The 14,229-nt window shown below is 33.6% G+C and overlaps 2 protein-coding genes across 2 annotated transcripts in view; one reads left to right on the forward strand and one right to left on the reverse strand.

Annotated features, from left to right (window-relative positions):
* LOC132751613 (uncharacterized) overlaps positions 1-14,229 on the reverse strand; it is a 61,178-nt gene that overhangs the window by 23,732 nt on the left and 23,217 nt on the right. The window lies entirely within an intron of this gene.
* The window catches only part of LOC132751602 (NACHT domain- and WD repeat-containing protein 1-like), a 46,613-nt gene that overhangs the window by 18,059 nt on the left and 14,325 nt on the right, over positions 1-14,229 (forward strand). Inside the window, exons 13-24 of the mRNA XM_060741792.1 lie at positions 973-1,185; positions 2,067-2,237; positions 2,784-2,943; positions 5,399-5,551; positions 6,108-6,257; positions 6,580-6,796; positions 7,151-7,307; positions 8,071-8,239; positions 9,146-9,310; positions 11,009-11,197; positions 11,654-11,905; positions 12,286-12,392. Of these exons, the coding sequence (XP_060597775.1) occupies positions 973-1,185; positions 2,067-2,237; positions 2,784-2,943; positions 5,399-5,551; positions 6,108-6,257; positions 6,580-6,796; positions 7,151-7,307; positions 8,071-8,239; positions 9,146-9,310; positions 11,009-11,197; positions 11,654-11,905; positions 12,286-12,392 (2,103 nt within the window). The remainder of the gene's footprint in view (positions 1-972; positions 1,186-2,066; positions 2,238-2,783; positions 2,944-5,398; positions 5,552-6,107; positions 6,258-6,579; positions 6,797-7,150; positions 7,308-8,070; positions 8,240-9,145; positions 9,311-11,008; positions 11,198-11,653; positions 11,906-12,285; positions 12,393-14,229) is intronic.

The following is a 14,229-nucleotide window of genomic DNA, read 5'->3' on the forward strand; positions in this document are numbered from 1 at the left end:
GCGGGAACAGCCGGGGTACATCCGTAACTCTGCCGGCAATGTCCGGAATGATCCGGGAACATCAGGCATACGACCCGGGATAGAATAAAATACATGTATTTAATATCAATGGGGTCCTCCGGGGTGATCCAGGAAGGAAAAGCTTTGCCGGATTCATCCTTAGCCTTGCCGGGAACGACCAGTGTTTCACCGGGGACCACCGTAGCTCTGCCTGCACAAACTGGGGATGATCCGGGATATGACATAGCCGGTAGAGGTAAGGGAGAACCCCGGTGAATGCCGGCAGAGCCCCGGCTAATGCCGGCAGTGCCCCCAGTGAATGCCGGCGGAGCCCCGGAGGATTACGATGGAGCTACAATTAATCTCGGTAGAGTCCCGGGAAAGCCCGGTTCATTTCAAAAGAATCACGGCAATTTACGATGATTGCAATTGTTTCCCTTCTTCCAGTCTTGCATAAGGATTATTCAGAAAATCATCAAGCATTACTTATTTAATAGGAGAAAATAGCATCTCAAATTGTCACAAATACATGTATATTAAATGAAAATTATGTATGAACGTTGACATCATTTTCGCACGTTTCCAGTCCACCGGGGTTCTACCGGAACTTTGTCGAGATAGTCCTTGACTCTGTCGGGGCTCTGCCTGGATCGACCGGGGCTCTGCCTCGGTCAACCAGGACTCTGTCGGCGTCATCCGAGAACGACCGGGAAGCACCGGCATAAACCGTAGCTTCACCTAGGCTCTGCATGGATTGTCCAGGACGCATTATGGATGCTAGTTTGGAATAACCGTGGTGCTGCCGGGGTAAGTGTGACCGCAACAATAATTTCACCTTGGATCGTCCCGGATCATCCCAGTAACTTTGCGGGCTGGTTCCGAGCTCTGCCGGGAGTAAGTGAGACCGCAGCTAAGTACTAAACTTAATGTGTTTACATTTATATAGTTTTGAATTTGTCTTTCATGCTTTAGGACATAACTGTACAAATAAGTGACTTTGAATTGATGATGAAGGAAAGTCGTCCTAACCTACCTCTGGTGCTGATCCTGGACTCTCTTGACCAACTAGACCACGCTTACAATGCTCGACAAATGACTTGGTTGCTTCCCAAATTAGCACCCACAACGAAAGTGATTCTTTCAACATTACCGGAGCCAATTTACCAGTGTTTCCCGGCATTGCAGGTATACTATTGCCAATTTACCCAACAGTTTTGCAACGGAGGCCTCTAACTTGTTGTAAATTGTTTTATAAAAGTGTGGCTGATAAGTAATGGCATAAGGCAAATTCTCACAACTTTTGTTGCATGTTAAATGTCATGTCCGAATTCCGAAAGGGCAGATGAACATCTATTCTTTATTTAAACACGAAATAATAAACAAACAAAAAATACTTTTAAAGAAAGTACTTTACATTTTGTGCAGCGTGGAGCAACTCCGTTTATATTAATTGAAAGAAAAGAAATAAGTATATTCTACATGTTGTAAGAACTGATAGATATACATGTATTTCCAATTCATTCAGATACATCGATATGTGGAAGAGCAAAAACTCCTCTATTTAAGTCCCTCGTAGAAACAAATTTTACTTAAATAAATAGAGGATATTCCAGTTTTTTTTCTATAAATACATTATTTATTTATTTTCATCGAGTGTTATGAAAATAAATATTTCACGAGTGGCGATACCCACAAGTGAAGTATGGTTATTTTTATAACACAAGATGAAAATAAATCCTGTATTTATAGAAAAAAAACTTGAATATACTTTTTATCTTTTTTGACCTTACATTTCTTAAGACTCCTTCTTTAATTAAGAAGAAAGTAGCCTGCCAAGATAACAGTGAAAATTCGGAAAATATGCTCCACTGCAGTAAAGAAAACTAGTATTCTTTTCACAGTGAAAATACGGAAAATGAAACTACACATTTTATTTCATCAATATTTCTCAACATTTCATTTATAAGTATATAATAAAATGCAATATACACTTATTACTGTTCAATAATATAAAATGTATATACATCTGTATAGACAATAAAATAAAAAATGTTTGTCTTATACAGTCAGAAATCACCGCACCAGAAAATTTAATACACGTTCCAGTGCTTGAAACAACAGATGTGAAAAGTATTCTGGATAAGTGGCTAGAAATGCGAAATAGGAAACTGACGGACGAACAAACACAAATGATATTGAAAGGTTTTGAGAAATGTCCTACCCCTCTTTTCCTGAAAGTGAGTTACATTTTTATTGCTGTGGATGTGTGCAATTATGTGTGCAATTAAAAATTTATAACTTTTTCTTTGCGACTTTGTACATTAGGAGCGCGTGTGTTTTCATAATGTTCATAATTGCGATCAATATAAAAAGAAATGTTCCGTTTTCTAGGTACACCCACTCAACATGTTGATCTGACTCACACGACATTTTGGTGATCAAAGAGATTTTAGCAGATGTTTTTGTTACAATTTCTGTCAAATAACCAAGGATATTTTGACAGATACTTTTTAAAATCCTTATTCTAGTTTTGTTCTTATAAAACTACATTGTATTTAGACATAGGCAAACTATTTTGAATGTCGTTATATGACATTAACTTGTGAATGATAACTTTATTTATCCTCAAGTTCAACTTTTTTATTTGTTTTATTTTGAGAAACCAGAAATTTTTTAATAATATTAATTTGAACTTTGTGTGATATGACTAACATCTCAGAGATTAATTTTTAGAGAAAGAAAAATCATTTGTGATGAAATAAAAAAAAACTCTTGTTCCATAGCTATCGTTCGAAGAAAGTACAACTTGGACATCATTTTATTCGCCCGAGAAAACCGTGCTACAATCCACTGTGCGTGAAAGCATTGAACATTTGTTCGAAAAATTGGAGAAGATGCACGGGAAAATTCTTGTAACGAGAGCGCTATCTTATCTTACTTTAGGTAATTAGCATCAATCATTTTTAAATGATTCATAACGAATTTATAGTACAGCAAGCATCTTTTTTGGAGAAAAAAAAGAGATTTTTTTATAAATTGACAGCAGTCGTATATATAAAACTATATAAACGTCACCATCATCCAATGAAAAGCGACGTTACAAACGTGTAGTATTATAAAACGCAAATGACGTCAAGTCAAAATATATGCACATTCGTTTAGTGCACATGTACCCAAACATTTGAAAATAATGTATTTTTGGACCCAATACGTGAAAATATTGGACGGTCACGAGGTACAAATGCAGATTGTCGATTGGTTAGATTTATTAGATATATATTAAGAAGAAATATTAAACCTTCTAGCTAAAAGAAGTAAACCTACTCGCTCGTATGATCTAATAAGTAGAGCTTATTATTCTGAAGATTCCTAAAACATAAAACTTGTATTTAACGCCAAATCTGACATGACGGCTGTTGTGATGCGTTTACATTGATTTAATTGATTAGTATCCAAGTAAGGAGCTCCAGTCTGTAATGAAATCACGAACTTCCCACTGTCTTCAAGCGTATCGATATAGATCTAGATATTTAATCTATACCTACGGAGATTAATTTAGGTTAAATAATTATAAAAGTTAATACCAATGACAAGTAAATACATTCTTTGAGTGAATATTTTTAAACTAATTTGATATGATAGATTTCAATGGTAGGGTAATACGTCATCACGCACCTGCAAATCGGACTATTTGTTGTCGACTCGAGATAAAATATGTTTTTATGCCCCGCCATGTAATGGCCGGGACATATAGTGTTACCCTGTTCCGTCCTTCCGTCATTCCGTCATTCTGTCATTTCGTCATCATCAGTTTCCGTTCATTATCTTAGTAACGGTTGTACACATTCAACTCAAATTTGACATATGGATATGTCATGAGAAAATACAGGTCAAGTTCGAATTTGGTCATGGTTCGATGATTTTTGGCAGAGTTATGCCCCTTTTACTTTAAAATAAAATGAAATTTTCAGTTTCCGTTCATTATCTCCCCAACGGTACAACACATTCAACTCAAACTTTACATATGGATATGTCATGAAAAAATACAGGTCAAGTTTGAATTTGGTCATGGTTTGATGATTTTTGGCAGAGTTATGCCCCTTTCACTTTGAAATAATATGAAATTTTCAGTTTCCGTTCATTATCTCCCCAACGGTACAACACATTCAACTCAAATTTGACATATGGATATATCATGAGAAAATACAGGTCAAGTTTGAATTTGGTCATGGTTCGATGATTTTTGGCAGAGTTTTTCCCCTTTCACTTTGAAAATAATATGAAATTTTCAGTTTCTGTTTATTATCTCCCCAACGGTACAACACATTCAACTTAAATTTGACATATGGATATGTTTTTGGAATGCCCAGGCCAAGTTTGAATTTGGTCATGGTTCAATGATTTTTGGCAGAGTAATGCCCCTTTCACTTTGAAAATAATATGAAATTTACAGTTTCTGTTCATTATCTACCCAACAGTGTTACATATTAAACTCAAATTTTACATATGAATATGTCAAAGGAAGACGCAGGTCAAGTTTAAATTTGGTCATGGTTCGATGATTTTTGGCAGAGTTATGCCCCTTTCACTTTGAAAATAATATAGATACATCTTAGGAATAAGCAGTTTAAGTTTGAATTTGGTCATGGTTCAATGATTTTGGACAAACTTATCTTTCTTGAATGTAAGAAAAATTTTGAACTTTCAGTTTCAGCACTCATACTTTTGTGGAAATGTATGTAGCCATTATTTTGGCTACAAATATGAAATATGCTTTTTTCAAAAGGTTAAGACTGAATAATTTCAGTGCCTTGAACATTATATGAAAATGGTTTGTGTTAACATTGAAAAGTTTTAAGGGCTTTGAACTTAAAATTATAAAAATAATTTGTGCAAACAAATTTGCAACTAAATATTATAACATCTGAAATTTTGGCTGCATGCAGGGGCATCCGTGGCATGATGACACATTTCTAGTTATTCTTAGAAATCGTTAGAATATCAAACAATGATGTAGCGCACCATAGATTGCTTTTAAGTAAGTACTTGATATAATTTTTGAAAGGTTTAAAGTTTTATTGTCTGGTTTAAGCCTGAAAACGGGGTAAATTGTTTTTTGGAGTCTGAGTGGGAGCATTTAAGGAAATAAAAAAACTTTATCCCGTTTAAGGACTAAACTAGGCAGTAAAACTTGCAAAGATTTAAAAAAATATTATGAGTAGTAAAGGCAATTTTTGATGCGCTATATCACTTTTTGATATTCTAACGATTTCATAGAATAAAAACATATTTTACCTTCGAGTCAATGGGATGTTTACAAAGAAAATAAGACATTTTGCAGGTGCGCAGTGACGTAGTATCCTTCCTTAGGATTTGATTTTACATGTATTCATTTAAGCGCACAACGGAGCTTCCGAGGCTGAGCTCGAGGACATTTTGTCGTGTGATGATGACGTGCTTAATGACGTGTACATGTATTGGACACCGCCAATACGGAGATTACCTCCCTTACTAATTGTAAGAGTTAGGAATGATCTGAGTCAATATTTAGGTATGTTCTGGATCTAGTGTATGTTCTCTTTCTAATAAGTATTTTTTCGGAGGAAACCCACAAGTGACCTCTGTGAAATAATCTGGTCATAGAACGGGGCATCTGATAACAGCTTCTTAACAACCTAAAAAAATCAGATCATTGTTTTTACTCTGTTACAAAGCAAGAGGGTCAGGTAGGATTTGACCTTTATGAGATTGACGTCTGATCTTCTGAAAACTAGCTTGTTTTGTCAAATAATTTTATTTGGAAATTGCAAGCGTGATTCACACGAACACGTGGTTACCTCGCTTACTTTATAGTAATGATTTGCCAAGCAAAAAAAAGGAGCAAAAAGCATTAGAAAAAGAAATGACCATAAAAGTATCGTTGCGTGTGTTAATAGCTAATTGCTTGGTATTGAAATCAAGGTAGGGTAAAAGATGAAACTATGTTTTCAATTTAGATTATAAAACACATTGAAACAAAGAACACCATGGCATCATCTTTTATAAAATGTCATTATATAATAAGTAATGCAATTATGCAAACTGAGTAAAATTGTGTGATATTGCAGTGGAAAGAGGGGCAGATGGAACTCGAGTAATGTCCTGGTATCACCGACAGTTTACGGAAGCTGCCGAAGCACGTTATTGTTCGGATCCTGAACAAAATAAAGTAATCCATTCAAATCTGGCCGACTTCTTCAACGGAACTTGGGCTAACGGTAATAGATTTATGAACAAAATTGATGAAAGCTGGTAACAGTGCCTTTAATGGTACCTTAAATTGTAAATTTGTTATGCATCTACAATGAACTCTTTCGATATCTTAAGATTTCCAACTGAATGTTATAGAACGTAGTTTTGTTATTTTCATTTAATACTCATACATAATTTAAAAAAAACATATTCCAGTTGCATTCATTGGTTTGACGCGGTCTCACCGCCACGAGGGGTTTGAAATCTTAGTAAGATATATAGACAAAATAGAGATTAGATGCATGTGAGCTAATTAGGAACGGTTTGTCTTGTTTAATATTTTTTCAGGTATCAAAAAGCGTTTTACAACATCTAATGGGCAGACAGGTGAAGAAGATCGTCACGTGTCCGCTCAGCCACTAAAGTATGGGAAGAACTACAATATTCGAGCCCTTAGTAATTTACCTTATCACAGAATTAAAGCTGGTCATGGAAACCTTCTAGAACAGCAATGTCTTGCTAACATTCCATTTTTGTTGTCGAAAATCGAAGCCATGCCATTGACGTGAGTTTCGTATTTTACTTGCTGCAAAGTTAATTGTCACTGAATTGCATATATGTAAGTATTCTCAATTTAATATAATTCCGACCGATTTCTGTATCATCAACATAGTAACAACGTTTATATATATATATACATGTACACTTTAAAACAATTTTGGTTTTCGAATATTTTTTCAGATTTTCTATCAATTTAATATTGATACCAACGTTATCATTCTACCGGGTATTTCAACAGATCCTGCCAGGTTCTCATGTATTTTTTTCTCTCCAAATTATCAAGTTCTTTAAAATATATAACATCACTTTCATTTCTGTGTAGCGACTTTGATGTATTTGTTACGTTCATTTATTACAGAGCAACGTTGAATGATTTTGTCTCAGCGATTGAAGTATTTCCCGACAATGAACTGATCAAGATGATATATGATTCCATGTTGTTATCTCAGAAAGGTCTTGTTACTGACCCTGGACAGATTGTCCCTCAACTTCTTGGGAGATTACAGGAAAATGATGTACATGTATTTTGTTTATAATTGTCTGATCTTTTTACGTTGTTTTAATAATATGTGAGACAAATTATGCATGTCTGTAAGAAGTTTTACTTTTGCGCTTTAGGTTTATTCTTAGTTTGTCTGTAACTGACATTGCATAATAATTCAATATGTATACTCATAAAAACCGTTAATTGCATTTTTTATTCTCAAAAGTATTGGATTAGCACTACAAAATAATACGAAATATCGAGAAATTGTTTCAGGCCAAAAATGATACAGAAAGCACATAAACGTATTTCGCATTTCCGATACTTATCACCAGTCCTTAGGTAACTTTCTCAAGAAACGCAATAAGTTTTTCGAATGGATGTCGAACCAGCGAGAGTTTCCGAAGTATGTCTGTAATATACCGGTAGCGTTCCGCAATGCTTGTGACTTAAATAATCATTTTGCCAAGGACTGTAATGAAAGTGATACAGCAAGTGATATTTGCAAACGGCACATAATCCAAATAAATTACCAAAAGTCAAAATATGCAAAAATAGCTCAAACTGCGTTGGTAAATCAGTTATTCATTTAATATAACATGAAAATTATGACTTGAATTGTTAAAAGTTTCATTTTTCCTTAAAAACTTAGCTCACTTTTCTCAAACTTGATTTTTTCTTCAAATTGGTTGGCACACCTGGAGTCATGCAGCTCTAAGAAAAATGTCAATCTTTTAATCCGCCATGTCAGATGGGTAATTGGTACTGTAAGATGTTTATTATTGGTGTTACAGGTAAACAAAGGGTTCATAGCTCAATGTAGAGTATATCCGAAAACTTTCATAGAACCAGAAGAAAGAATCCTTGAGCGACCAGGTGGACAGCTTGTTCATTGTGTAGCAGCTCACAAAGCTGACATCGACATGATGGATATAACCAAAGATGGAAATTTAGTTGTGACTGGTGAGTTGATACAACCTGTAAGTGAGTTAATACAACCTGTTTGTGAGTTTATACAACTTGTTAGTAAGATAATACAACCTATAAGTGAGAAAGTATAACCTGTAAGTGAGTTAATACAACTTGCTAGTAAGATCATACAACAGGTTAGTTAATATAGCCTGTAAGTGAGTTAATACAACTTGTTAGTAAGTTAGTACAACCTGTAAGTAAGTTAATATAACCTGTAAGTGAGTTAATACAACTTGTTAGTAAGTTAAAACAACCTGTAAGTGAGCATTTAAAACATGTTTTAACATAAATTTATCAAGCAATATGTTACGGATACACTGTTTACCAATTTGCACTGAACGAAGGTCAGTGAAATTGTGAGCGAAATATCTTCAGTGTTCGTTCTATTTATTTGAGGTTGAATTGTATACATCCATCGAAATTTTTAAGAGAAAAGCATACGTGACATTGTTTGTGGAATTGTCCTTATATGTTGAAGTTGTCAGTCACTCAGAAACATATAAAGAAAATGCATAACTGGAGCAAGATCGGAACTGTATATTGTCTGGTCCATACTTGTTACTACACTATACGCTGTTCCTGTCTTGCCTTCTGTTAGCAATAAGGGGCAGATAATCCGGACTAACTGTTATCATGAAAGGATTTTCTCCCTTCAATTTTTCGAATAATATTCGTGAAGCAACGTCGCTGATCTGTCATTTTTAATAAGAGAAAGTGGGTTTTACAAAACAAAACAAACAAAAAGCAAAAACTAGCTGGTTTGTTTGCACGGGGTAATAGTAAAAGGCGTCTAGACACCATTTGGCCGCCTTTTAGGAATCCAATTCTTTCCTGTATATTTCTGTTAAAATCAGGCCGAAAACAGGTTTACTGATTATTGTTTCTAACTAATTTTAGTTTGCGCGAGAAGCCATGAAATAAGTCTGTGGGATATAAAAACAGGACAACAAAAGCGGAAAATTTTGGGAAAGAAACGCTGCATGACAGCTTTGTTTTGTTGTGGTGACAAGTTGATTGCTTGTGTAACGGATAAAACTGTTTTAGTAGAGGAAGTTGTTACTGGTTAGTATTTACATTTTCTAATTCCGATTTTCCGTTATTGTATATGTGAACACATGTATATATTTTGGTAATATTTAGCCTGATTATACCGGTAGATTGTTGTAGCAGCACTTTAACTTGGGTAAGGTGTCAATGATCCATCCATCATTGATGAAAGGAATAGGGGAATCCATAGGAATAACGCAATCTGTAGGAATAAAATCCATAGGAAAAACGGAATCTATCGGAATAACGGAATCCGTAGGAATACTGGAATCGATAGGAATAACGGAATCGATAAGACCATTGGTTTTGACAGGGATGGTGTGATCGTCAAGATAAAAGATCAACATAGGTTACAAAAGTTGATAATTTTTAGGCAACTGACATGAGTTAGATGTTACGCCGCTTTTCCGTGATGTTGTTCATTTTAATTAAGCCGGAATGCTTCCTTATTACCGTAGTTTACGTGGTGCAATAATTCACGATTTTAAACATGGCGAAGTGTGAATATCATACACTTGTGATATGTAACTGATGTCTTGCTTCTTGAACCTAAGTTTACATTTGACGATGTACATCCTTTTTGAATTTTGTTACATTTTTGAAAGGTTCCTATTAATTTGTTAAAAATAGCTGCCGATTTCTTTTTTTTTCCGCGCCGGTTTTAGCAAATTCAACCCCTATTTACACGCGCTTTAAAGAAATGAAATCTATCTAAGATGTAACTTAAAGGTTTGAAAATTAATATGTGTTGTTTTTCTATCTTTACTTTACTTTCATCTTTTGTATAAATGCATTTTAAGTTTGCATTTGCCATGGCAAAGTGTGTTCAATTTTCAATTTTGCCGTGTTGGGCTTTCTTTAGGGATTCTGTATTTATCTATTTTGCCATAGCATTTCGGTATTTTGCCATGGCAAATACTAATAACAAGATAATGTCTATTTATATTACAGAGCTTTGAGTTAAATCCTTTGCAAATCTACAGTTGCAATATAAATATAATGGTATTTATCAAAAAAAATTAAACAATTAATTTTCATATAATCTGCAAAAATAAATAGTTTAAAATGGATATTGATGTTAAATTATAGATACATGTTTAATGCATAAACACAGTGCATGTCAATCCTAATATAAAAAGATAAACATAATTATGTTTAGAGTATAATCTTTATATCAAATCTGATATTAGCATTATTTATTGCAAAACTCGTTTTTATTGCAAAACTGGTTGTGAAAAAATTTCAACAGGATTATGTCTCCGCAACGAGCTTTGCAATAAATCATTACAAAACTCGTTTTATTGCAAATCTGGTTGAAGCACCCGTTTTGGGTAAACCTTTTTTTTTTTTTTTTTTTTGAAAAATTAATACAAGTATCTGTACCGAGGGCATTTGTGTTTGACAAACACATTTATGATTTTTTTAATAAAGGAAGGTTTCCTTATGATTCATTCATTATAAAGATTCTTAAAAGCTTATAAATGACCTTTTATAAACGGCCGTTTGCAATATAACCGTTTGTATAGGGCAATGAACCCTTTAAAAATCTATATACCTTATTATATACACTGCTGTCAAATTTTAAAGAAATTTTCTTTTCTCTACAAAAGGAAGCTTGCTATATTATAAATTCGTTATAAAGATTCTTGACAGGTTATATGGTCCTATATAAACGGTTGTTATAACTAATAACATAATATGTTATTCCTTCAGGAAAGTTGTATTGTACTGCCAATATACCTGCAGACCCAACCATATGTGTTGCTGGGAAGGACAAGACTTTTCTGTTAGCATTCAAACAAACTGCATGTTTTCTATATGATCTCCAAGATAACGGGAAGCTTATCAAGCAACTGATACATCCAGAAAAAATGAAATTTGGGGGACTGAGCTTAACTGATTGTATGTGAACTTTGTTTTAAATGTTTTAATGTAAAAATTTGGAAAGGTGTTCAAGGTGGGGTATGGGCTATGCCCGTCTCCTGGATTATAAAAGAAACACCTTTGATATTTGGAATCCAATTAACTATTTCAGTGAAAGTCTTGCAAACCTAGTGAATACTAGTATCAGCAAAATGTGTCGTTTTCATGCAAAAAAATAACCACTCAGCCTATCTGTCTTCGTGGTCAATTCCTACGCATAATATGGTACCATAAGCGTAACAGATGCCTGTAATCCGATGAAAAAATGCGTTAAATGTAAAATAATAATATAAAAGAATACCAAAATGAAAAGATATTTAGAAAAAAAATGAAAACATTTCTGAAGCATAATGGGTCTTTAAAAAGACAAGATATTTGAAAAGCATCTCATTATGCATGATAAACTAAACGTTTCCTTTCTGATAAAACATACAGGTACAGAGAACTATGTCGCCGTGACCGACTTCTGTCAACGTTTTATATCCGTCCTTGACCTTAAATCCATGACCTTCATAAAAAAGTTCAAAGGTTCCGTGATTACTTATGATAAGGATGGTAAAGGAAAATGGCAGGAAGTTTTGACACTTGCAATACACCCCGATGAAACTCACCTAGCATTTATTACTTTGTTCACCAGTGAAATCATATTCGCCGATTTCCATGGAAACAAGATCAGAAATGTGCCAGGTATAGATAAAACTTTAACATAATTGTTATAGTGTTATTTGTTTTACTCTTTAGATTCAGCCGTATTGAAAAGTAACTTAGCTTATCTATATGAATACTTTTAAGTTTCAGTTTTGCATACAATGCCAAAAATCTTATTTAAGATATAAAATGGCTTAAGAGGAAAGAAAGCATAGATAATTTACATTGCTACTTATTCCGCTTGCACATGCGAGATCTGCTGCAATCAAAATGGCATCAAAAACAACTGCTGAAAATGTCCTATAAGTACAGTGAGATACTTATTTTAAAGCTATGACTATGATCAGGAGCTTCTTTAATATTTTGGCCGAAAAATATTTCGTCAATCAAAGGGCAAAAAATCTTACATATGGTTTTAGATAATGGTTATCGGATGTTTGAGACTGTAGATTTTACGCCAGATGGGAAACATTTCTTTGTACAGACATTCAATCATCTAATTTTCTTCAACACTGCCACATTAAATGTAAGTTTACTAGAATATTTAAACGTATGTACGTATGTAATCACTTCGTTTAACACTTTGCACTATCAAATTTCATTCACAATTAAATTTCACTTGATAATTATTATGATTTCGATTAGTTTCAGTATACTAGTACATTTGTATATTAAAAAAAATGGACGTTTTCTTATAAGCTTCACTATGGCAGAGATGTTACAGCACCTTACCTTGGACCACTTGCCTAGCAAGGTTTATATTCTGTCTGCAAGGTAAGTTGCTATAACATGTTAGGACTATTTGATTAGCTTACAGTGGGTCGGCAGATCTATTCACTTGGCCGTTTGCGTTGGAAATAATGCATTTGCGAAGTCTTCCTGCTATAGTAAAACTCAAGGAAATGTCGGCATATGACTTTTTACAGTGACGTGTGACTTAAACACGACTTAAAAGACGTTGAAAGTTTAACGAAGACTTCCGAAACAGTTATTATAGGAACTAATTTTCTTACTACAGTAACTAACTCACTAACTAATTAACTAATTTACTAACTTACTTCCTAACTAACTCACTAATTAACTACTCAAGAATGGTGCCCCGAAGGGCTGCATATCAAAATCGCATCGTCTATCTGTCCGTCTGTCTGTTCGTCTTCACTTATACAACATTCGAGTTCGGACTTTATTTTTGAGGCCCCAGCTTTGTTATCTCGTTTATTGTCCTCGTAATAGGTATGAAGGGGTCGAGGGCATCCCCCATCATATTGCATATATATAATTTAAACATATCAACAGACATAAACATATCAATCAAATTCATATACATTGTATCACATTGCATAATGATTATTATTATATAATCTATAAATAGCTTTGAAATGCCTTTCCCTGATTGGCTGACAAGCAACTTTTTGTAAAAAATAACAGGTCAATATCAGAGTATATTCACTGTTTTTTTTCCTAAAAATAGATTTTAAGAGTATATTCACCGGTTTTTCTTCTAAAAATATATTTTCTGGAAATCCCTAAAAGACACGAGACTTTAACGAGACGTCACGCAAAGTTTGTTGTTATTATTCTGAAATAATAATATTAATCACTTTAAAAATGTTGTGAAGCTTAGACTACAAGATCAATTTTTACAAGATTGGCATAGTACTATTGATACATCCTCTAAGTGTTTAGTGTATCGTACATATAAAAATACTCATTGTTTTGAAAAATATCTAGATGTACTTCCTTTTGACATAGGCATATATTTATGTAAATTTAGAACAATGAATCACCTATTCCCAATCGGAAAAGGCAGACATTTGGCAATTGATCATAATAATAGGGTCTGTTCCTTATGTCCGTATCAAGCTATTGGTGATGAATTTCACTACTTATTTGAATGTTCGTACTTTAATGACATAAGACGTAAATCTCTTCTTTCCAGGTTTTACACTCATCCCAATATTTTTAAACTTGACACATTAATGAATAGTTGTGATAAAAATATTCTTCTAAAATTATCTTTATTTTGTAAAAACATTATGTTAAAATTTAGATAAGTAATACTTCTCATTCTCCGTTCTCATTTGTTACAATATAAAATACATGTTGTATTGAATTCAGAACTTGAAACGAACAATATGATCTCCTTTTTGTTTATTAAGCTAGTCATAATTGTATTTTTATATTGTGATATTAGTGATTTTTGACTGTTATTTTTCTGTTTGTTTGTTGTTATAACCAGTTGCATATTATATGCCTTGGTTTAATAAAAACTGAAACTGAAACTGAAAAACGTTGAATGGGGTGTACATAAGAGTCAAATAAGTCTATTTTAGTTACCAGTTTTCATTTTTTAAAAACAATAG

The sequence above is a fragment of the Ruditapes philippinarum genome, unplaced genomic scaffold (genome assembly GCF_026571515.1).
Source record: "Ruditapes philippinarum isolate M1 unplaced genomic scaffold, ASM2657151v2 ctg904_1_1_1_1, whole genome shotgun sequence".
NCBI classification, from domain to species: domain Eukaryota; kingdom Metazoa; phylum Mollusca; class Bivalvia; order Venerida; family Veneridae; genus Ruditapes; species Ruditapes philippinarum.